Source organism: Embiotoca jacksoni, unplaced genomic scaffold (genome assembly GCF_022577435.1).
Source record: "Embiotoca jacksoni isolate LCO1_2020_lvr unplaced genomic scaffold, fEmbJac1.0.p SCAF_4, whole genome shotgun sequence".
NCBI lineage: Eukaryota > Metazoa > Chordata > Actinopteri > Embiotocidae > Embiotoca > Embiotoca jacksoni.
Window position 1 is genome coordinate 6428480 of NW_027185392.1, and position 25430 is coordinate 6453909.

The window sequence follows — 25430 nt, forward strand, 5'->3', positions numbered from 1 at the left end:
GTCGTATGCTGTGCATTTTAAAAACGGGAAAGGGCCACAAGAAACCAAAGAGGAGGATACTCGAGATGGAGGCCAGAGAAGCAGAAGGAAGAGAACAAAGCAGGAGAGCAGAGGAAGGGAGAGAGACAGAGGAAATAGAAAGGCTCCAAATATATCTTAACCTCATCAAGAAACACATATGGCACCTGTGTGTGTGTGTGTGTGTGTGTGTGTGTGTGTGTGTGCGCGCGCGCGCATGCGCTATGCTGCATATAGCGTAACTCTTTGTTTCCACACTGTATACATGATGGATGCTGTAATTCATATTGTCATGCATATACTTGTTTTTTCCCCCCTTCTTTGTCAAAGGGTGATGAACCGGAAGCAGACGCTGGGAAAGCCGGACCAGAGGGACCTGAACGAGAACCTGGCTGCCACTCATGGCCTGGCACACATGATCCAGGAGTGCAGGAAACTCTTCAGGGTCAGTGGTTCACGATACTGAAAATGACCGTGTGCTCTAACTGCACCGTGCCACCACCACACATACCTTGTGTCCCTGTGTTTGTCCTGTAAACAAACGTCGTCCCGGTTGCATAACTGGTTGATCCATTTCATGCTGTCGTCTGTTCAACCATTATTATGATTACATAAAGTAAATGTGTCAACTGGGCCCCTGTTTTGAAGGCCTCTCTGTTCGACTTTACTTTGTGCCTCTGTCCATTTATACCCTCCTCAAACATATGTGGAGAAAGTTAAACTAAAGTATAGTCAAACAAATGTCCCAAATCCATGAATCCGTCTCAGTCAGTGAGGTTCAGTGCCTCCACATGGAGACCACTCGACTGGACACAACAGGAAATAATCAGCAAACTGCAGCATAACTGATCCAATTACAATGACATTGAGTCTAAAGCCTTGTACCATCTTTTCCAACCTCCTCCAGTATATGCATAAAGCCCACATACAGTGGGTCATTAATATCATTACAAGTTTTATTAGATTGTGTGGGAGCTTCCTGGCTTCCTCTCATCATCACATCACACAACTAAACTCAATTATATCCTAAATTATTTTCTTTAATGAAATTGGTATTTGCTTTTGGAGGTTTATAAATGGAAGATGTCCAATGAAGTAACTTCCGTGTGAGCCAGCCTTCTCTTATCTAATGACAATCTCACAACATAATATAGTTAGGATCCAATTAAACTTGAAAGATGGCAAGTACAAATAAATGAGATAAACAATGAACAGGGAGATGAAACAGGATGTGTTTGGCATCCTTATCCAGGTCACACTTAATACAGTTTTCCATTGATTAAGGGGATTATGTAATAAAGATAGAGATGCCTGACCAAATCAAAGCATGACGTCCAGAGACCCGGCGCTGATCACTTGTCCAGACAGGATTTAAGACCTGTGAAATTTGACCCGCTTTGAATAATAACACATTTTTCCCATAAAAAATGTGTTTTGCTCAGTGAAGCTCAGACATTCAAGTGAAATAATATTGAGTGGAGGGCAGCTTTAAACTGTGAGGCTGTCCACCAAGTTTTATCTCCCTTACGTCTCTCGGTTTTACATGGAACAATATTGTGGTAAATATTTACTGATGCTTCTCACAAATAAGGAAGGTGAACCGAATCTGTCAAATCAAACACATTTAGCCGTCATACACCCTACCTGCTAATGGCCCCTGCAACACATTGGAGAAGAAAAAGACTTGAGTAAATGTTCTGACCCTCCTTCCTCCTCTTTTGTCACAGATCCCAGATGAAATGAATCGCTGCAGGAACTCCTACGTGGAGCAGGCTCTGCTGCCGCAACGCTTGGAGGAGCTCATGGGGGAAGACGCCGGGCAAGGAGGCTACAGGGCCTACCTGCAGGACAGCCTGGACAGTCTCCTCAAAGAGGCCAAAGACAAGTTCAAAGGTTATGACAGCTGCTCTACGCCCGAGCACGCCGAGCTGGCCTGCAGGAAGGTAGGTCTACCGTCATTTCATACCGTCTTTTTCTATGTGGCTGCTTTCAGCGTTTGTTTGTGGCAACGGGTGAAAGCAACGCTAAATATGCCACAAAGCGAAAGTAATTGGATTCAGGAAAAATGTATCATTGAAAAGGAAAAAGCACATTGTCAGTCAAACTGTCTTTATGTGTAAACAAGCCACCATGCATGAGGCACACACACCATCTCTGTTTCCTGTCTTCGCGTTAAGCCTCGCCTCTCTCCTGCTTCTCTAAATACCGAGTGGAAAACCAGCAGTTAGGGTTTCCTGTATAGAAACACATCCGTGTGAAAGTGGCCTGGCCCTTGGCTTCTCGTTCCTATCCCAGCACTGGACTCCATCCCAGAATGACATCAGCTCGACAGACAGACAGACAGACAGACACACACACACACACACACACACACACACACACACACACACACACACACACACACACACACACACACACACACACACACACACACACACACACACACACACACACACACACACACACACACAACCTCCCCCATTATCCCAGGCCTACATTTCCTGTGGCTAGTGTGCATGGGGCCTGGATGAGGTTATCTGGTCTCCAGTTTGAAAGTCACAAGGCGAAGACTGTGTGTGCTCTTCATCATCTGATGGCAGAATGAAGCAGCTGACTTGGCTAAAGGGCAAAGGGATGTTTTGAAACACAGCCCGACCGTTGTGCATGAAATCACAGCTGGATTACCACAGTTAATTTTTATAATATGACATGACTGATACAATTAGATATCCTACAGGAAGCCCCCAAACACATGTATAAGACACTTGAAGTTCATACTTATCTATGAAAATAACATGCTTTGTTGCATGTTATTCCCCGAATTTTTTCACTGCCTCCAATTTCCTGTCATCTTTCTGCTTTCAAATAACGACATGAAATGTAAAACTGTATGCGAGTTAAATGGGTCTTTCCATATTTGATTTTATAAGGTGCACGATGGGTTTCCACTGCGGCTCTGGAAAGTGACTGTTGAGGTTCCTGCAAGTCCCGAGGACATTTTGACGCGGGTGCTGCGTGAGCAGGGACACTGGGACGAGGACCTGCTCGAGAGCCGAGTAGTGGAGACCCTCGACGAGAGGACGGAGGTCTACCACTATGTCAGGAACACCATGGCTCCACATCCAACCAGAGACCACCTGGTGCTCAGGTAGACCATTTTCCTTCTGCTCGTCCGTGTCTCATATCTTTGTCTTTTCCTTTCCACAGTTTTCTTGATCACTATATTTTGTTCCTAATCTGAACTCTTGACACTTTCTACCAGAACATGGATAACAGACCTGCCGAAGGGAGCGTGTGCACTTGTGTGCACGTCTGTGGACCATGAAGGGGCGCCGGTGGTTGGTGTACGAGCCAACGTCCTCACTTCACGCTACTTCATCGAGCCCTGCGGATCCAACAAATCCAGACTCACACACGTTTCCAGAATCGACTGCAGGTGAGTGAATCATTTACAGGACCAAACAAGAATTATGAATCATAGTAAGCCAGTGAGCCAATGCCACGTGTCTTTCTTCTTTTCAGGGGTCGTTTCCCAGAGTGGTACAATAAACTGTACGGACACTTGTGCGCTGCTGAGGTGGCGCGGATACGAGACTCATTCACCGTGTCCGTGTCCGTGGACAAATGAGAAAGCAGTGTGACATTTGGACACCGACAGATTCTTGGAGTGAAAAGAGTCATTTCAGCAGAGAGGTCGACGGGGTCCGAGCCTCTTTCTACTCGTATTTAAAAGGACAAACTCTGGATCCTGGATTGAAGGACTTTTTCGGCCACTGATGTTACATTTAAAACTGTTCTGTTGGGACTCTCAGCATGCTGCCAGGAAGTCTCTAGTCACACAAACATTTATCTGGGCCAGACGACGTGATGTTGCTGATACAGGGTGCATGGTATAAACTTTATCCAAAGGGTGCTATTGCTTCTGAGAAGCAAGCGGGATTCGACGTGTGTGTGTGTGTGTGTGTGTGTGTGTGTGTGTGTGTGTGTGCGCGTACGTGCGCGAAGCAACAAATAGTTAAAACATATTTGTCGTGCTGGTTCTCCAGTCACAGAATAATGTGTACATAATAGTATTCTGTCCACACAGTAATGGTTGGTGTCCGTCTCGTGTTACCTCTGTCCCTTTTTCTGTTACAGCAAAGCACAGTAGGAATAGTAGACATTATTGTGGTCAGCTGATTGATGAATCCATGGGTGGGGAAAGATGTGAATGTGCTGGTAAAATGCAGACTGAGTGGAGACAATAGACAGGAAATAGTGAGATGACAGGTAGCTGATAGCACGGAGGGTTTTAGTGTTTCATAAGTAGAGACTGATGAGTTGTGGTGGCTGGCTCACCAACTAGAAAAGAGAGATTCAAGTAAGGACCTCATTTACTGACGCACAAATAGATGTCTCCTAATTTCCTCAAGAAAACTTTAATTCCGTTAGCCTCAATGTGTCATGAACTTCATATGGAAGTTGTCTTTATTCTTGGAGATGCAGAAGAAAATATAGTTTCTATGCTAGTAAAGCAACATAGTGCCAAAAGAGAACTATTCAAAGACTTTAAAGATGAGTAGGAGGTTGTAAGGAAGTCTCACGCAGACAAAAAAAATGTAAGACCAACAGATTAAATGGACCAAATTAAGAAAAAGCTGAAAGAAATCCCACTGTTTCATGTGTTAGAGGTTGTTTTGTTTAGAGCACAGCACAGTTTTTTTTTTATAATAGTTGTAGGCCAGACATCACATGTATATTGAAAAACATTGTTTTAAATAAGGACTGAATTTTACAACTGCTTTGACGTACATGTGAACAGAAAACACAGTTCACTGCTCTAACCTGCAACAGAAGCCTCCAGCTGGTCCTATAAAGAAGAGAATAAAAACAGAGAAAAAAAAAATGGTCCTTTTATAAAGGTGGAGATTTTACAGGTTTTACTGTAAAGAAGAGGGCAGACTGAATGTGCGATTTTAAAAAGGAAGGAAAACTATCTTTGTGTAAGCTTCTTTCTCTGTACTGTCGTGTCAGTGTTTTTAAGGAAGTTTAAAAAAGATTTCGGTCCTCATAACAGTCGACCTTGTTAATTCATGACACTCGTGCTTCAATCTGAGGGTGTGCATTGTTCATGTCGAGTTGTATGATTAATTCACTAAGCCATTGTTAGTATCATAAGTGTTTGTACCTTGCGACTGTGTCTCTGCCAAATAATAACGCATGACAATGACAGTTAATTTAAAGCAAATATATTTATACCTCAGATATATGTTTGTTTTGTATCATATCATTTTATTTTATTTTATTGTACATGTTAAGCTTTGTGTTACAGAAAAAAATGTTTTATCTTTTTTATTAATATTATTTCTGTACAGGTTAATCAAAGTGCACTATTAAATGTATTAAAATAATAATTATGTGTGTGCGTGTGTGTATGTTGCGTAATAATGAGTATACATGGAGACCACACCATATGCAACTTCTCAGACCGTGAAGTTGTGGCTTTGCTCTGGTTTTGCTCTTTAAATCCCTCCTAATCTCTACAGTCACTTGTTTACACTACAGTTTGTTCCAGGTAATTACACCTTCTCAGAGCCAGACCTGCTCTGGATTTCCCTCTCCACTTCCCCTCATCGCCACATCCACATCTCTCCGTGTCCTGCCTTCATTCCACACCAATAACTCCATGATTGGACTTGGTAGATGGTGATTTCACACCTTGTCTTGTTTCTTACGTAACAGTTTCATATAGCAGAAGACAATGGGGTCTGTTGTACCACAGCTGGCCTGGTCTAGACCGAGTCAGACTCAACACGGAGAAGGGCAGTCATGCCGCGATGAAGAGTGGAGGGGGGGGGGGGGCGATGTACCCCTTTATGAAAAGTGTCTTTCCCATGTGCTGTATGTGTTTGGTTCATGCATCGCTCTTATCCAAACACTGGAATTACTACGATCCATAAAGCTGGACTGTGTGTTTCCACAGCTCGAGGACGAGTACTTTCCATACACGTACAGTGTGACGGCAGGAGCAAGTGTTAACTTGACTGGGAAGGCCCACAGCCAAAACGATGTGTTTACATTTTATGCTGCCATACTCACGCTCACTTTTTTTTTTTTCTGAGGGCAACGCAAACTTGAGATTAACCAGAGACCCCGAAAGGGTCACACACCCGTAACCAATGTGTGCCTTTGAATTTGTCATGTACATCCAACAGATTTGTCTTCACACCTTGTCTAAAAAAACATAACCTCAACAGGCAAAGTCATTCTCTCTCTCTGACTCTCCATTTCTCTTCTCCTGTGTGTGTGTTTTTTTTGCTGTCACACTCTTAATGCTGCTGTGTTTTTGCACGTACTTGTGTGTACATTTCTCTTGAGAACACCTCTGGCAGATTGTGCAGGCCCAGATAAGGCTGAGCAAGAGTCAGCAGCAGGGCTGCATTCCTGCACCGCTATTTGAGAATGAAGCACTGAACGTTTCCCACATTGATAAATGAATATGAACGTGTGCATTCTTCAGAGTGTGTGTGCTCTTCTTCCTGTTTGTCAGGCATTTATCAAAAAAATACTGCGGTCAGTTTGTATCAGAACAGTGTAAAGGTTGTTGCTCTGCCCGTGCCAGGTGTGTTTTTTTTTTTTTCATTATTTAATTCTCTATTACATAAAGTGGAGAATAATATTAGCACAGGCAGTCCTTGTCCTTATGATAAGGATGTAACAACACAATCTGCCTTCATTGCACCTCTGGAAAGCCTGTCCTGTGCATAAAACCTTCAACACCATACAAGCTAACCTGCTTATTACTGATTGTTTTATTTCTTGCATCATCCACAGACATGCAAAATTTCATGGAAGAACTGCGGGTCACATACAGTATATCTGTGAAGACTGGGATGTTCTGATGGAAGACTTGAAGTACTGTTGTACCAACAGAAATGGTATGTCATTGCGATAAAGCCATATTTGAAGAGTCAACACGGAAAAGAAGGAGAGTTTAATCCCACAGTGTTTCCACAGTTGACCTCATCATTCCTCAGCATATCTCAATATTTCAGACATTCACAGGCTGGCGGCAAAGATTTTGAGCAGAGACAAGAACAGAATCCTGCTTTTTGTTCTTTAGAACATTAGTGTTTGAACAAAATGTGTACTGCTGGTAATGACTACGCAAACAAACACACACACACACACACACACACACACACACACACACACACACACACACACACACACACAAGCTATCTGTGTTAGGACTTACTAACATTCAGGATGGAGAGCCTAACCCAAACCATAACCTGAACCTAACCTCAATTCACTGCCTTAACCCTAACCTTAACCAGGGCCTTAGAAATGACGTTTGCTAACATTAAGACCAGGTTTTGGTTCCCATGATGATTACTGGTCCCAACAGGGTCAGTGTTCATACTGGAAAAGGTTCCAAACACGGACCCACATTGGTATGCAAGTTTTACTGTAGTGACCTAATCACTTGAGAGTATGTCCTCCACAGAGGCCAGTAGGTCACTCCTCTATGATATGCAAATCTACAACTGCTACATATGATTACAAATATTTCCACAATTATCGAAATAATGTCAAAATGCACTTGTTCTGAGCTGAAGGCTCAAATTTCAGCTGCTGTACCAGTTGCAGTTCTCCACTATGAAACCACTGACCGCGAGTGCTCCATACTTCCTGCTGTATTAAGACTGAGCAAGTACATATGTATCCCAGAGGATTACTGATACACTTGAACATGGAACGTTGCATAATCATACTTCTAAACTTGCTTATTTCATGAGATGTATGGCATTTAGTAAAATGCTGTCTTGCAATGTGAATAAAAGTGACCTAACCCTAAACAGTGATTGAGATGTGCTCACAAATTTAATGGGTTCTTCGTTGGCTCATGACACTCCTTTCCTCCAAGTCTCATGAAATTCAGCACGGTAGTCTTCCCATAATTCTGCTGACAAACAAAAACACTGTATAGAAAACACAACCTCTTTTGTGAAGGTAATGATAAAGAGATGATCATCTCTTTATCTCAGCTCAGTATCATCAGTTTAGACACAGGCTGCATTCACACTTTTACTGAAGCCAATGAGCAAGATTTAAATACTTGCATTGTCAGAGTTAAGGAAAGAGCAAATTATTCACGTTTTTAGGTATTGTTGTCATTATATATGTGTTTTTCCCAATCGGTCTAAGTTGTTGCATCAACATTCAAGGTTTGAGCACCTCTGACATCCCTCTCTGTTTAAGGTGCAGATGTTTTGGCATCCTTTAAAGATTTAATCTTCAACCTGCACAAGAGCTAAAGGCAAGAAACACATCTTCCTGTTTTCGTGATGAATTGTCATGGGCCAAACACCAGGTGTTTGAATTGGCCGTAAATCCGTTATGTGTGCATAACACAGCCTTTTTATATACAGTCTGTGATCACAGCTCAACACTGCCCTCTGATGGTTGTACATCATACAATTAGTTTGTTCCCAACAACAGACTTCTCTGCACTCTTCACCCTGTGTTGTCTGCAGTTTACACTACATTTATCACGTAAAATTAATATAACATGCTAAGGCACTAAAACATATTAATGCCAAATATTTTATGCTTTATATAGATTTACACTTCATAGATTACACACAATTACTAAATGCTCGTACTGTTCCATGATTTACATATGCAATCTTCTTTTTAAACCTGAATTTCAGAATACATTTTCGTAAAAATATGAATCAGAGTAAAGTCTTTCAAGTGGTCATAGAGCTGGTGGACAACATGAATTAATGATAAAAACATACATGAGACAAACCCTGAGCATAAATTGGTCGTTTATATGAGCTCTCATCTCCTGTCACTTCTTCTTTTCAGTATTTGCTAATACCTGCAAATATTTATTTTTATGTTTGTTTCTTTCCTACATGATGGTTTTGTATCAAAACACAGAAATTAACAGCTGTATAGTCATTGTATAGAATATATTTTTATTTAAATTCATGAGGGAAAGAATTAACGATATAAAAAACATTCTATAACCCCTTTTGCGTGTCCATTAGAGTAACATCATACTGACCACTAGAAGTCAGTGTCTCTCCACAGTATACCGTTCAATAGCCCCTCCAGTTAACACTGAGGTCGTCCTCATACAGCCTCGACTACATTTTGCAAAGTATTTCCATTTCTTCTAACCAGTAGAGCACTACATTCATTAATAAAACAATAAAAAAATTATTGGGAAGCAGCGGTGGTAAAAACACTTCCCTATCAGGATATAGGATATAGGATATAGGATTACTTGTGCTTTCAAATATTTTCCACAGATGGGAGGCAAAGCTTTCAGCTATCAGGCTCCTCTTTTGTGGAACAAGCTGTAGATTGGGTTCAGGAAGCAAACACCCTCCCTGCTTTTAAAATTAGCCTTAAATTTGTCCTTGTTGATAAAGCTCGTGGGGCTGGCTCAGGTGACCCCTATCTTTAATATGAATATCACCATAACAATCAGTTTGAAAGCACTTTAAAGGAGCAGTGTGTTGGATTTAGAGGCATAGCGTTGAGGTTGCACATTGCAACTAACTGAATTACCCATTAACTTATCCTCTTCTTCCAAGTGGGAGAATCTGTAGAATTTGTGAAACTCACGAAAAATGCAAAAGGCCCTCTCTACAGCAACTGTTTAATATGACCTTTCTGGGTTACCATAGAAACACGGTGGTGAAACATGGTGGGCTCTGTGGAAGAGGACCTGCTCCCTGTGTAGATATGAAGGGCTTTTCATTCAGGTGATTATACACTAATGAAAACATACCATTCACACCAGGACCCTAACGACCCACATGATGGCCAGGTGACCCTAGGACCAGAAACACACCTTCACTCTATTATGACCTTAACGATCCACAGGATGGCCGGGTGGATCCCACGTGACCTCAACAACTCTCAACGACTCTCAGGGTTTAATTTTCCCACAAAAAGGACCTCCCCTCTGGTATGTCAAAATTTAAGAATCCTTTTCAGATTACAAGGAATAAATGTCTTCAAGAAACTAAAAATCCAGTTGCAATTTGGATAAAACTTAGATTTTATCGTGATGATTTCAAACTATTAACAGTTTAAACTGTACAGAAGACATCATCTCTCAATTCCATCTCTATTCTTGTGTCTAAAGTTGCTAATCAGACTGTAAATAACCACCAGAACATGGAAGAGGAAGTCTTGGCCTGGAAATCCGCTGGCTCCACCGGAGTCCCCAAAATATTGTCCATTACCCTCAGAGGCTAAATCGTTATCAGGCCAATAGCTGATGGATTCTAAGATTGATTCTCTCATAGATACTTATAATGACTCCAGGTGAATCAAACTTTGTGGAGATCTGGAGAATATAAAATTGCAAGATAATCACCAAATAACATATTTGAGTTTGGCACAAAAAACAAGTGTGATACTAAAGAGTATCATGATTTGATATTCACAAGCTCAGCCAAGGAATTTAAAAGTTTTCAATCTAATATACACCACAGTGTTTTTAAGTATTACCTTGTGTCCCTGATATCCCTCTATATTGTACAACCTTGTCAGTTTGCTACCTCAAGATTTCCACTGGCCCCCTTCAAATATTTTCTGCAGCGGCCAGGGCCACTGAATGCAAGAACAAAATGTTTGACCTCCATCTCAAGATGGATCATTTAGACATCACGTGCTCTTGTAAGGTAATTTGCTTTTGCCTTTTTCCTTTATGCATTTTTGACACAAGGCTATTACCTTTGGACTTCAGGAGATGAGAGGACAGGAGGTGACAGTTAGGACGACATGTTATGACAGCATATCTGCAGAGAGCATCTCTTGTGTCAATCAATACTGGATTTGAAAAGGTGGACTCTCTTTCTGCTTTGAGGCAGAAAGTACGGATATTGGCTATCAAAAAAGCAGATTTAAATTAAATAATAGATTTTTAATGAGTCCATGCTCTAGACTATAATGCATTAGGACGCCCGTGATACGGATCAGTATAGTGTTAATGGACAAATAAACTGCTTTAGTTTTCATTGACACACAAATAGAGTATCATCATAACCTATGTGGGGCGCACATGCGTGCAGTATTTATCTTCAGGTGAGAATGGCTTTCCTGGCCTGTGATGAGGGGCTCTGAAGCATCAGTATGGGATCAAATTAGAGTCATAAAGATTTTGTGCTTGTGAAATGATGTTCACAAATAATTTCACAGTCTGCACTTGTATTTCACGTTTTGTGTGCACAATTTTTCTTTTTTTTTTGCATGCGTAAGCTTGTAAAAGAAAACTTTTCTCACAAATTCAAATCTGTGAATGTGTGAAACTGTTTTGCAGCTGTAAACATATTTTGTGTATGTGCAAACAAATTTTGTGCAGACAGATATCATTTACACATGTGCAAAAAGGTTTTGTGACCTGTACAAACTCTTTAAGATGGAAACACAAATTTCCTACTTTTGTGTGTGACCCTGAAGTTACGGACGCACAAATTTCCCACCTTCAAATTACAGACACGAGCTACAAAAACACTAATTTTGACCCTGTTTTTAAGCCTGAGCTGACCAGCCAATCAGCACGTTGCCCGCTGATTAGCCAATCAGAACATTGACAGCCGACCATCCAATCAGGAGGCACTTTGAATCTAGTGAGTTATGGCCACTTCAGCCTGCTGCTGCCGTACGTCAGTGTGTCCGCCACTCCTCAAGAGAGGAGTGTGTAAGGGTTAGGCTTCATGAAGTGAATTACTTGCATTGTGGAAAAGATTTACTGTCACAATCAATTATTAAAACTCACATTTGTAAAGCATGGGCATTTCAGATCCTTGGGTCATACTTGTGGAGACATCCGAATAGGATATAATTTAATGTAATCCCTACATGAAATGTGCAAAAAGTTTTATATAGTGTGGAAATGGCTTTTTCTAAGTCCCCATCCCTTTAGATTTTGTTTGTGCTCTGAGTCAAAATCGTTATGACCCTAAGATTTATTGAAGTGTGATGCAGGCAGAGGATGAAAATAAAGAAATTAAGATAGAATGGCATGCAATTTATTATTATTAATTGTATATTTATATATATATATTTATATTTTATATTATTAATTAATTATTTTGTTGTTACTTAAAAGTTGAGTGTTTTGCAAATATAATGTGATGCACTCCTTCGCAGTCAATAATGAAATCCATGGCAGTGTTGCATTGTTTTGTCCTTTTTGCAAAATGTGCTAATACAAACAGTAAATGTTTTATTACACAACAGGAGAAACTAAGCAGGCCACTGAAAAAGTTGTGACTGAAAGTGGAAATTAAAAAAAGATTAGGGCAATTAACTGCAAAAAAATGTAAACTTGCACACAAGCAGTTATGAATGTGTTGTCTGGTTTCCTGGCAGATTTCAAACACTCCAGCTTGTTTCTAAACGTGTAAAAAAAAAAATTGGTGGTATTATCGGCTACGTTTTTATTGTGTTTAATTGTTCAAGTTTGAGGGGATTGAAGGGCAGCACGTGTTTCAATGGGAGCGCAGAGATCGGGTACATACTATCAGTGAACTTAGCTGCGTCCCTTCCGCAGTTATGAAACTTTCCAGCGCAGGTTTTGTAACCGAGACGTCCTGACCAATCACGAGACGAGCCTGTTGGTCACATGACGGTGCTTTGCTTTTTTTTCTTTTTCTTTTTTTTTTTTTTATGTAACAAACGGGTATCTGTGGGAAAGTGCGTTCACTATAGTGTCAAGGACCTCGGCAGCTATAGAAATGTACAGACACGCAGACGGAAGAAAACCTAAAGCTTCATAACATTTTGTTTCCTATTTTTAAACGCTACAATGTCGCTCCAGCAGCAAGCGGCGGACACACCGGAGGAGATGAGCGCCTTCTTCATTGGCGCTGACTGGGACAACGTCCCCGAAGAGGAGGACCACCATCAACTTCTACTACAGAAAGCCAACGCTCTGGCATCTGAAAACTGCCTCAAAGAAGCCATTGACTGGATTTCAGTGGCTCTGCAGTACGGTCCTGTACGACCCGAACAATTAAGCCCTTTTGTGGATTGTATCCTCCGCAACTTTAAGACGAAAGCGGGTGGGCCGGAGGCATCCTCGGGCCAGACTCAAGACTCGGGAGACGGCTCCGGGTACGATGTCTTCGACTGTCCCAACTGTCATAGCTTTTTAGGTGAACCTGTGACCGTAGCCTGCGGACACTCGTACTGTAAAAGATGTTTAAACCGACGGCTGCTTTCCAAATGCAAGCTGTGCAGTGGGCCCGTGAGCGGCGCGGAGAAAGCGAATGTAATTCTGTGCGGACTGTTAGAGAAATGGTTCCCCGAGGAGTTGAAAACGTCGAAAACGTTAAGCGAAGTGGACTCGTTGTGTCTGAGAAAAAGCTACCAAGAAGCTGTGTCATTAGCAACCGATATCATCCAGTCAGGTGAGTGTTGTTAAGCGCTACGTTACATGCATGTCGTGTTTGGGGGGGAGGCGTGCGCCTACTGCGCAGGCTCAGTGAGCCGGATAGGAATTCGGCGTGTTACGAGGCGTTATTTAACCAAGCGCAACAGCACTGCGTAACAAACGACACTCTGGCTCTTGATACGGGGTAAATGTTTGTTGTAAACGAGCCCAGAGGGGATAAGTACAAGCGAGGTCTTACTGACCAACATTTTTGAAAGCCGTTACCGACACCCCATGCGTAACACTGGTGCCAGTCTCCTCCTTATTGGCTGCCCTGCAACCTGCTGGGCTCCGCTTACGAAATTTTAACCAGCTGGGCATGCGCGGACCGGTGCAAGTTGCATAAGGCAGGTCGTGACACTTGCTGGAGAAGGTTTTGTAACTTATCAAAAAGGGGGGAGGGGGGGGGGCGTCTGTATTTTGGTTTCTGTCATGGCTGTGACTTGCCGCGGTTTCATAAATGTTTAAAATAATGATGAAGTCACCATTTGCGGGGCAGGGGGAAGTCTGCTGGTCCAAACACTGGACCAGCACTGGACCAATTAGGTTTTGTAACGTCTCGTAATGAGAAACTGAGTTACATCATGTGCCCATGACTAGTACTCAACATGTTTTATTGATGTTGGAGGTTTGTGGCTGGAAGTTTTCGAGGTGCAAATATAAGTATTGACAGGAAAACCCAGTGTGGGTGAAGTAAAATGAAAGGGAAAAAAAAGAAGAAGCTTCTTTTAACCATTTAAAGATTGTTCCCTAATTAAAGAGCATAACCTATAACTGATCCAGTGGAGTTGGAAACTGCCTTCATCGTCTCTCCTCATTCCCTACTTCCTATTCATACAACCTAAAATGATGGCGTGTATTGTGGGTATGGTAGATCGTTACCAGCAGGACATAAAGACCATGTTAAAAGAACCTTTTGAAAGGATTAATCCAATAATTAAAACAAAAAGAATCAAGATTTTGATAATCTATTATTTTTTTAATCAGTTTTGGGTGATCTTTTAAAGCAACCACGTGCCTGCTTTTCAGCCTCTCGCATAGTGGGTGTTTTGTTTTTTTCTTCTGGCCTTCTGATAACAAGTATTTTGGAGTTGTGGATTTTTATTATTTGAAGACATCACCTTGAGCTCTGGGTAATTATTAAGGGCATGCTCACAGTTTTCTGTCATTTTAATGATAAAATGATAAATCGAGAAAATAAATTACAGATCAATCAATATTGAAAATGAGCCGGATGTGCTGCCCACCCCATCTAGATGTTTAACTGTAATTTGTTGCCTCTACATATAATGAGATCGAGTGTTGGCAGTCTGTAAAGAGACATCGTCCGTCTTTAAAATGTGGCGGCTCGGCCTTCTGTGTTCCTGCATCGTATTTCTCAGGAGGACTCACAAACGCAGTGAACTGTGTAAACTAAAGGGCACACGTCACACGGTTAGGTTAACTCGTATCATCTTTGGACAAGTAAAGAAAGTCACTTGACATTGTGCTGAGGCCGCAGACTGACACCGCTGTGGGATTGAGTCACATCACCTGCCTTTGACGGTGCTGGGCCACAGAGCTGCAGACGATACGAGAAGCAGGACAGAAACGTCCAGACATTTTAGGGGTGCTTCTCTGATGGTCTACTGAGTAGACAAACCACCTACGGCCTTATTCACATTAGCGTCCGTCACATCAGAAAAATGAGCTAAACCCTAATGTGTCTCAATGAAAGGTGAAACATTACTGGGATTGACTGTGTGTGTTATCTGAAAAATAGCAAATCAGGCCATTAAGAAAGTTGAACTGAACTTTTGATGGAATGCAGGTTAACAACTCTACTAACAGAATTCATCAGTCAGTAACGCCCAGAGGTCAGATTGCTTCAAAAGACGGAGACCATTTCACAACAAATTCCAACAAGTCAGTTTTTAATCTGGCCTACGTCCAAAGAAATGCATGGCCCCGTTTCATATCATTTAGGCATTTGTGAAGGTGTTTAGAGCTGTTTTAGACTTCTTAATAGTCCACATAAATGGCACTATTATATAAACCACCACCAACAACAACACAAAAACATCTGCTTTCATAATGCTTCAGGGTGTGGTTAAAATACATGTCTGGATTTGAATCTCTTCTTTCTTTTTAATCCAAACTACTTTTCGAAAAGTATTAGAAAATCCACTGATCTCTTGCTGCTTTTTTGGGCTTATGCAACTTATTTTTTCCTTCATACTGTTTGCAGATCATTCACTGACACAGCTAATATATAATTTGGTGTTGTAACCATGTGATCATGTAATGTATTACTTTCTGTTGAGGTAAACACTACCTACTTGAAAAAGTTACAGGTTGGCCGAGTAAAGGACAGACAATTTAATAACTGTGATGACTTTAATATTACTTGTGCTATGTATTATATAAACCAGAAATTGAATAATTTGCATGCTCTGCTCTCTAGTGTGGAAAATGTTAAAATAGAAACAATTTCAATCGAGTTTGTTCTTTTCCCTTCTCCAATTAGACCCAGATAGGACAGCGGTGGCACGGCTGTCTCGAGCGGAGGCGTACACGGCTCTCAAGCAGTACCGTCTGGCTTTGGAGGACACAGAAGTTTGTCCCGGGTCCAGTTGTTCTGCCGAAGTAGGTCACTCGCTGATACTGCAGTAGTTTGTTACTCTGTAGGAATAAAATAAATCAAATCATTTGTATTAGATACAAACAATAAACCTTGTTTTTACAGCACTTTCTAAACTAAATCACAAAGTGCTTTATGTGGTTGAAGCGGGATTACAACCATGAGTCCAAGTTAGAAAGGAATAATGTCGGATAAATTCAAGTTGGTATTGTACATTTTTATTCTGTGATTACACTAAATCCAGGGCCAGGCAATTTGTGTCACAGAGACGGCGTCATCGGCAGGTTGTGACTGCAAGATCACGCAACTGCCTCTTAATCACAATAGTCGAGCATTTGTTCAACTGTTTGTCAGTCTGGTCCGATATATTGGTCAGCCAGCCATTACTAAGAAACGGTGTATTTTAAGACTGTGGCCTTCAAAGCCAGACACAAGCAGCGCCTGATTCGTGTTATTGGATTACAGTCACAAGTTAATGTCCTGCAAATTGTAGAGCAGTTTCCAAATACCTTGTTTTGTTATTTGTCCACTTTGTTATAGAATGAAACTGGATTCATAGCATTGGCAGCTGACTTCACTGACTCATAGTCAGAGAATATTTAGTTCTTGGTGATCTTGTTTGTTTTGTTTAATAGGCATATTTTTAACAACCCTTTGTTATGTGGAGTGTTGTATAAATGAACTTCTCTTCGCGTAAGTATGTCACAAAAGACTATCCTGACTAATGTCGTTTTCTAGACCGCAACCGAGAATGCAGTGATTAAGGTCAAAGCCGTTAATGACTCTTACATCGCAGACAGGAGGCTTTAACACAGGAAATGATATTTATTTGTGGTGTATGTCATGCAAAATCATTGGTAAATTGTTAACTTCATATTGATTTATAGTCGTTAAAATATTTATTTATAAAAACCTGCGTCTATAGTTTAAAAAAAAAAAAGATTGATGAATTTAGTGTTTTCTTATATTGCCTGCAATGCATTAGCACTTTGAATTATCGGCAAAATGATATTAAAGTGGATTGTTTGTGTACACACATTAGTTACAGGGACTAAGCACGAGAGTGCATAACTTAAACAAACATGCTGATACAGTAGTAATATATCTCTCTCTTTTATTCTTCCCTCTCAGGTTTTGTTTAGGAAAGCTATGGTGCTGCATCAGATGGGACAAGTGGACGAGTCTCTCCAAGTCTTCCTCCACTGCCTGGCTGTTGATGAGGACTTCCCCAGTGCTAAAAGACAAGTAGAAAAGGTGAGAATTCTGAATAGTCTGCTGGCGATGTGGAAAAAATAAATATTAGTCTCTGTCATCATCCTGAGGGCGGTCAGTTAAGGCCAGGTCACTTGTGTTGATTCAAGCAAGCTGGAGGAGCTGTCCTCAGTACAGTGAAAGCCAAAGTGAAATTCGTTCTGTTGTATAATTGTTTTTAAGGAGTTATTATGGACAGGCGGGAACATAAAGTTCTCCCGTCATTATCTTTATTGCACAAAGACATTTGTTGTGATTTTACATACAGCATCTGCTGTTATACTACATTGATTTAATGCTCTCTGGTCACGGCATGCATCCTAAAATACCACTTATTACTAAATAAACCATTTGATAGGAAACATAGTGGAGGCAATGTTTTATAGGCTAATAAAAGGACTTCTTGCAGTGCTGTGCTTTTAAAAGGTTTTACATTGTGCAATATACTCTACTGACAGAGATGATTTAAAATGGCCGTATTATTCTGGTCATTGATATGGATCAACTTAAATTGAAAAAAGAACGTAAGAAAAGAAATGTCTTGTCCTTTAAGAGAAAAAAAAACCCAATCAACTGCAGTTAAATGTATTTGGAAATGATAAACATTTGCTGCTAATTCTTCTCTGAAGGTGATGATTTGGGATCGGTACCTCTTTGAAAGACAGTGGATGCACATCAAACACATGATTTCAGATTCTGATCACATCTGATTTCATCTTTGAAACTCCACACATCTACCTGTCATAAACACCAGACATTCTTTTCATTTTTGTGGGATTATCTGTCATGATATTGCATAATTTGTTATGGGGTCAGGTCTTGTGACTGTGCCTGTAATGATGTTAGTACCACTTAATGGACAGAACATTGTAGTTATATAAGTCACATGTAGCTGACTGTTGTAGTGCTACATAATCCCTTTTTAGAGTAACAACACAGTTTTTTTGTTTTTTTTATCTTTTTGATAACAAATCAACTGATAAAGTTGAGTGTAATCATTTCTAAATTATTGATATATCATGTTTTCACTTGGTAGAAATGGTGTCAAATTGATTAGACACGTTTTTAAGGGTTGCTGTTTGTATTGGCAGCGTGTCTAAATTCCTTAAACTCCTGAAGTGGAAAAGACATTTCTAAATCTAGATATTAATCTGCATTAGTGACCGAGTCAAATCAGGTTTATGCAGTCTGTAATCTTACTTTTCAACAGCCTACTTAATACCAAAATAATGAAAACAGCATGTTAATGAACAGCCTCCATCCTCATTGCCCTCACTAAGACATGACAAAACATTCAAATAATGCTGGACATAAGATTTTTTTTTTTTTTTTTTTTTTTTTATAAATAAGAGTAAAAACAATTAAATAACAAAATAATGGAACTAAAATCGTCACAGTTCTGACCGGAGCATCTAACTTCACCAGCTTTATTGAGAAGTTGATCTTCTCTTACTTTCGATTTCTTCTGAAAATGCCCTTCAGATAACTGATATAAAAAAATATGCACTTATTAAGGAAAAAAGGACTCCGATTTTTGTGGTCATGGTTATAAAATTTTATTTCCTGCATTCTGTAATTCAATAACCTCATTGTGCATAGAGAACAAAAACTCTGTAGTTCCCTTTTGACACCCACTGTCTCTATGGAACCTAAAAAAAAACCTAGTTTTCTGCTTTTCTTTGTAGAAACCCTGGAAACAGGCACAGCGAAGAAAACTCTACATAATATGTATTGCAACATCTAACATCCTCAACACATTTAAAACATATTTTGCCACTCAAATGTGAATACTTCTAAAGACTTATTCACAGGCTGATATCTCTTCATCTGGGAGCCATGGCTGCTAAATGCTAAACTATGCACTGCGTGGGTCAAAGTTTAACATGTGATATCGAGCAGTATGTAGTTTGAAGCCAGTGTCTGGTTGTTAGATTTAATTTTATACTTCATTAGACTTCATTGTTATCCTATGATTTATGACAACGGATAGGGGACACCATCCTCCATGTTGTACACTAACTTGCCCTTTTTCATAACCGCCTAACCCGTGTGAAAATCGGGTTCCTTAGTTCGCCAGGATTAGGTTCCATTTTGATGACAGACTCAATGCTTTTTACAGATCTTGTGTGACCTGCTCTCCCCGGCTGATGAGAATGTCAAGGTCGGCCTGAGGGAAACGACGCACAACGCATTGCCTCACTTGCGCAGTAAAACCCTTGCGACAGATGCCCAAGCTCAACCGCAGAGCCCCGTCCAAAGGCCACACCAACACCAGGTCCGTGCCGCATCCGCACACCATCTGGACAACCAGGAGGTACCAGCACACGCACACTGAAATCACACAGTTTGTTAATGGATCATTTCAATTCGACAAATTGGCAGTTGAGGAAGCACCATCTCCTTCTTACTTTACGTTTTTTGTCCCTACCTAGAAACGCTGGGAAAGTCTGCAGCGCTCCGGTCTGAGCCGAGCTCATTCCTTACGAATGCATGGCTCTGGCTGTGGTGATGAGGGGCTGAAGAGAGTTTGCTCTGCTCCGCAACTTGGCGACCAGGAAAAGGGGACTTTACTGAAGAGGAAGTTGTCAGTGTCAGACACAGAACACTACGTTGTGGAAGATGGAAATAGCAAACATAAAAAACAATGTGAGTTACCGGATCATCCAGTGTACTTCTTTCTGTTCATTCCTTCTCTTCTGTAGGTTACTTTCCTGCTCAAATTTATTCCTTTCTGCTTCTGTTGCCACGCCGTTTAAATGTGAGCTGGTGACTGAGAAAGAACAGCATGTAATGATGAAGGTGATGAGATGTTTTCCTCTCCCTGGTTGAATTAAGGGGTGGCAAAAGGCTCCAAACAACAGACAGGCAAAGCTAAAACCTGCAGAAGTGTTCCTGAGAATCTGATGGACCCCAATGACTTGGAGTGTTCGCTCTGCATGAGGTAAGGACACAGTAGTACACCACATGTACACGCTTACTGCCGGCTCATATCAGTACTTGAAAATACGACTGAAACGTTCCCCCTGTTGGCACTCAGAACAAACAGCTGATTGTGGCGTCATTCTGATCAACACAGATTGTTTTATGAGCCTGTGACGACACCATGTGGCCACACCTTCTGTAAAAACTGCCTGGAACGCTGCTTGGACCACACACCCCAGTGTCCCCTCTGTAAAGAGAGTCTGAAAGAGGTGAGCGACCGATCTTGGCACGTCTTATCTCTGGAGCCATTGTACTAAATAAAATGGTCATTCCCTTCTTCCCGTTTGAATAATAACTCCTATCCCGCTCTCTCTCCAGCATCTGGCATGTAGGAGGTACATGGTGACCACTGTCTTGGACACGCTGATCAAACAGTATTTGAGTCAGGAGTCTGCAGAGAGAACTAAAACTCATCTGGAGGAGACCAGAGAGCTTTCTGAGTAAGCAGCCTTTCCATTCATTCATTTCTGCTTCTCGTGCGGTTCATTCCGATCATCGTTATCAATGTTACTTTATGCAAAAGATTTAAAGAGGCTTAAATGTTCTAACTTGCTTTTCTGTTTGTTTCCATCTCTGCAGCCTGACGAAGAATGTGCCTATCTTTGTGTGTACCATGGCCTACCCCACTGTGCCTTGTCCCCTGCACGTCTTCGAGCCACGTTACCGTCTCATGATTCGCCGCTGCATGGAAACGGGCACGCGGCAGTTTGGGATGTGTATCAGTGATCCCGAGAAAGGGTAAGAACGCAAGCACAGACATTTGGTAGGGTTGTGTATGGATTGCTATATAGAGCACTTTATACAACATTAGTTATTAAAGCCGTTGCTCTCAGTCTTCCTGGATTTTCAGTTTCCTGTTACTGTACGCAGCAGGTCTTGTAACTCATTATGTATGGCTAATGAAGACCGCAACAATCTGCCATGACCGCACTGTCTCAATAAACCGTTGTGTCTGTCCCTGCAGGTTTGTAGACAACGGCTGCATGCTGATCATCAGAAGTGTCCATTTCCTCCCTGACGGACGCTCAGTAGTGGACACCATCGGAGGGAAACGCTTCCGGGTCCTGAACCGAGGAATGAAGGATGGTTACAGCACTGCTAACATCGAGCACCTGGAGGATAGCAGAGTAAGAACCACAATGACCGTCATTTAAACGATGCTACCTTTGTTGATCGTTAAGTCCTGTTATAAAGCCGTTGATTCGGGGTAGAGTTTCACTTTATGCATTATCATCTATCGATAATTCATCACTGGAAAAGTCGGTTATTGTGAGTTGAGCCAGCCCAAAGGTTTCTGATGCATCATCTGATTAATTGTCGTTGTTAGGTGGAGGACAGTGATGAACTGGAGAGACTACAGGAGCTTCATGATGCAGTGTATGAGCAGGCCAGAGTCTGGTTCCAGAACCTCAAGATCCGCTTCCACAACCAGATCCTGCAGCACTTTGGACCAATGCCAGAACGAGAAGCTGACATCCAGGTACACATCAGGCACAGATTTTCCCATCCCTGCCAACTGTATGTTCCTAAATATCTTAAATTACACAACAAATACATTTGCAGTGATCATTAAGCCTCTTCTGCTGGATATTTGTTTACGTTGGCTTTGGCTGTGATACCTGCAGTAGTTCCCCTGCATGAACTTAAACATTATTAGTGATGTTTTTAATGTAGTTTGTCTAGTATAGCTCCAAGATGATGGTCAGGCAGAATCTGAATTATTCTTATTATCAGTTCTGGTATCTGATGAACCTGGCTAAACTAATCATTTTCTTTAACACACTGCAGGGTTTGTAAAGCTTGGATTACTTAGACTGGTAAAACAAGACACTGAAAGTTCTAAGTCTAAAATCAGATCATCTCATGACACACTGGCCTTCAGGGGACTCCCACAGTGCCAGTGACTCACCTGACGCAGGTCTTAATACCGGAACACTGTTGTTGTTGTTGTGTGTGTGTGTGTGTGTGTGTGTGTGTGTGTGTGTGTGTGTGTGTGTGTGTGTGTGCTCAGCTGTGGCTTCGGCTTTCATCCCGTAACGCCAAAGGGATTAGAGCTCCATTCTTAGGACAACCAGAGGGCGGGGTCTATCGACAATATAGGCTAAAAAGCTTAATGTACCTAATCCCGCTGGCCCTGTTGCGTCAGAACCATGTCAAGGAAAGAATCCCCGACTCTACCACGTGTGCACACACATACACACACCAAAAGAGCAGAGCAGCAACTGGGACTTTGGGCGCTGTATGTTATTTCTGAACGTGTTTGTCACAGGGCAGTTTTTTGGTCAATGGTCAGGGCACTTACCTCAAAGTGAAACGTAGCACAGACATAGTAACCCATTCACTTCAAATCTGTCTGAGTGTTAAGCACATTTTGTAATTGGCTGAAGGTCCCTAACTCCCAGACACAGTGATTTGTTTGTCAGCCGTGTACCTCAGACGCAGCTTTGCATTCTTTGTGCAGATTACTGAAAATGGCCTTTTATGATTTAACTCATTCCAAAGTTGTCGGACTGAGTACTTAATTTAATTGTCAGTCATGTAAGTGGAAGTACTCGCGTATTAAACATACTGAATAGAGGCACCGACAAGCAGCGAAAGGCCGTTGTAAATAATTTGCTGGATAAAAGTGAATTTAAAAATCAATATTTTGTATCTATAAATCAGTTTGAAGCAATGTTACTGGTGAATAGATTTCATTATAGCTGTGACAAATCACAGCTAAACAGAGCAGACTGGAGAACAGTGAGGCATCTCTAAGAGGAACAAGAACAGTGGCCAAAAACTAAGAGGAGGTTTTGATTTCTGGGGAATTATTTTTGCTCAATACAAAAGGGTAAGAAAAGATCATGATCTCATATTTTATGGTGGCACAGTCAAGATCTGGAGGAATTGAAAAGCTATTTCTCAATACCAGAATATTTAAAATGTTTATTATTTCTTAAATTATAATGTCTTTAATTGTCTGAAATTAGGCTGAAAAAAAAATTGTTCGAGCTGTTTACACTCTTCTTTCTGTCTTCTAGGCAACTCCAAATGGTCCGGCGTGCTGCTGGTGGCTGCTGGCTGTCCTGCCCATCGACCCTCGGTACCAGCTCTCGGTCCTCTCCATGTCCAGCCTCAAAGAACGCCTAGTGAAGATCCAGCACATCCTCACATATCTGCAGAGCATCCCCAACAGCTAGAGCTTCCCCTCAACACAGCACTCTTCGGACTTTGAAGTGACATTTAAAAAACAAAAAAAACTTCTGTCTACATCTCACCACTTTTTCTTTGTACTGCAAGTTGTTCATATTATTTTTCTTTTTGCAGCTACCAAACTCCCCATTTACAGATCTTTGTCTTGAACTAACACAAGATCAGCTCAAAGCTGCAACATCCTTGAAATGCTGATCACTAAAACCAGAGATCTGGCCAAACCACCTCAGGGATACTACAATGACACAGCTTTTGTTTGAAATGATCAAAAAAAGACAACTATTCCCGTCTGCTCTTGTTCTTAATGCAGTTGACTTTCGAAAGAACATCCTGAATGATCCTGGAGAAATTAGAGGAGCAGTTACTATTGCACTTAGTTCATACTGGGCTGATGCCATTGAAGACGACCAAGTAGTGTGTGTAACAACCACTATTGAGTGTCCCTTTTTTTTAAATGGTTTGTACAAATGGAACTGAGGTGAAAAGAGTCCAGTGTGTTTTTTTTTTGTGTTGCATCATCTCTTGTGAGACACGTGAAAGGAAGTTTTTGTCTCCTGGCTGTCAGATTTGTGTGTATGTTGAGGAGAGATGGAGTGATTCTGTGGAACAAAATCCTAAATGCTGAAAGCCCAAAAAGTGATTTCAAGAAAAAAACCAATAATTATACAGTATTTATACAGAACTTTTAAAGTCTGTCAAAGATGTCATCCAGTTGGGTTAGAGGAAGCATTGTGAAGAGATCTGTGCAACATCAGGTTGAACTGAAGGCTGGTGTATGTGTAACAAACACGGATAAAAGGATTTCCTCTAAGTTACTTCTCTCACATAATAACCATGCACAACTTACATTGCTTCCTCTGCAGAGTGGCAGATAGCCTTCATGTATCTTCCCATTTTAATTTTACTTTTTAGTTTCTTCCAGATTTTCATGCAAATATTTTCCATTTTGTTCCTCCTAAACGGAGTTACGAGCAACCTGTGAACTTGTAACCTCATTTTGTTTCTGTGTTTTTCAACCACTTCTTCCTGCGAGGGCCTCGGGGGTTGTCCCTGCTTTCTCTTCTCTGGTTGGTTCACAGTAAACTCTGAATTCGTAAGCCCTATCTTACAAACGTTTCGTTTGTCAGAGACACTGCTGGAGTGTCAGGACTTTACATTGAAAATGTTAAAGATTAAGTGGTTCTGTTCTTGTTTTACTTGTCTCTCCTTTAAACCAAAAAAATTCAGCTTCCCAGTGAATTAACTTAAAATGACTTAATTTATGAGTAGAAATATATTTGTACATTCTGACCATGTGTTTGTATAAGAAATCCTGAGGGGGACTTTGCAATATTATGACAAATCAAAACCAGAAAAAAACGGCATGTATACAGCAAATGGGTTAGCATTGTCTGGTCTCTGTCTGCTTGGAGGAGAGAGAGGACGGTACCTGCAGTGCTTCAGTCATGGGACTACATTTGCCTTACACCATTTAGTGTTGTGATTTTAATAACAGTGGTTACCGTTCCCTTTTTTTTTTTTTGCCATAACGTGAAGGAAGTTTTAAATGTATATGTTTTTCTTTCAGTTAGTTTAAGCTACCATGTGTTCACAATATCTGGAAGAAATCTGAAAAAAATTACACACGGCTGTTCTCAGTAAACCCTTTGTACAGAGGCGTTTTGGACAGATCTTGCTTTTTTTTTTTCCGTTCGAGACGATTTAAGTTATCGATTTTCAATAATAAATGCACATTTTTCAACAGCAGCCTCACTGTTTATTTATTTCTATACATATTTGATAGAAGAGTTTGAGAAATAAACCAAATCAGTGTATTGGAGTTTTCAATATCAACACCTTTTTTCACCAAAGGATTAACTTTAACCCAATAAATAAAATCTCCACTGTAAAACAACCAAAGTTGTCATAACTTTGTGA

The 25430-nt window shown here is 41.0% G+C and overlaps 2 protein-coding genes across 5 annotated transcripts in view; both read left to right on the forward strand.

The window, feature by feature from the left end:
* dlc1 (DLC1 Rho GTPase activating protein) overlaps positions 1-5411 on the forward strand; it is a 79886-nt gene extending 74475 nt beyond the window's left edge. For all 4 annotated transcript variants that reach the window (XM_069166890.1, XM_069166891.1, XM_069166892.1 and 1 more), the window contains 5 exons: positions 349-463; positions 1746-1961; positions 2949-3166; positions 3281-3454; positions 3541-5411. In XM_069166890.1, the coding sequence (XP_069022991.1) occupies positions 349-463; positions 1746-1961; positions 2949-3166; positions 3281-3454; positions 3541-3646 (829 nt within the window). In that variant the 3' untranslated portion in view covers positions 3647-5411. The remainder of the gene's footprint in view (positions 1-348; positions 464-1745; positions 1962-2948; positions 3167-3280; positions 3455-3540) is intronic.
* Positions 5412-12690: 7279 nt separating this feature from the next.
* lonrf1 (LON peptidase N-terminal domain and ring finger 1) lies at positions 12691-25254 on the forward strand. Its single transcript, XM_069167288.1, has 12 exons — positions 12691-13442; positions 15972-16090; positions 17217-17339; positions 19456-19650; positions 19769-19982; positions 20172-20277; positions 20413-20527; positions 20637-20758; positions 20898-21056; positions 21283-21445; positions 21646-21798; positions 23342-25254. Exons 1-12 carry the CDS (start codon positions 12839-12841, stop codon positions 23498-23500), a joined length of 2232 nt encoding a protein of 743 aa, XP_069023389.1. The 5' UTR covers positions 12691-12838; the 3' UTR covers positions 23501-25254.
* Positions 25255-25430: the final 176 nt, after the last annotated feature.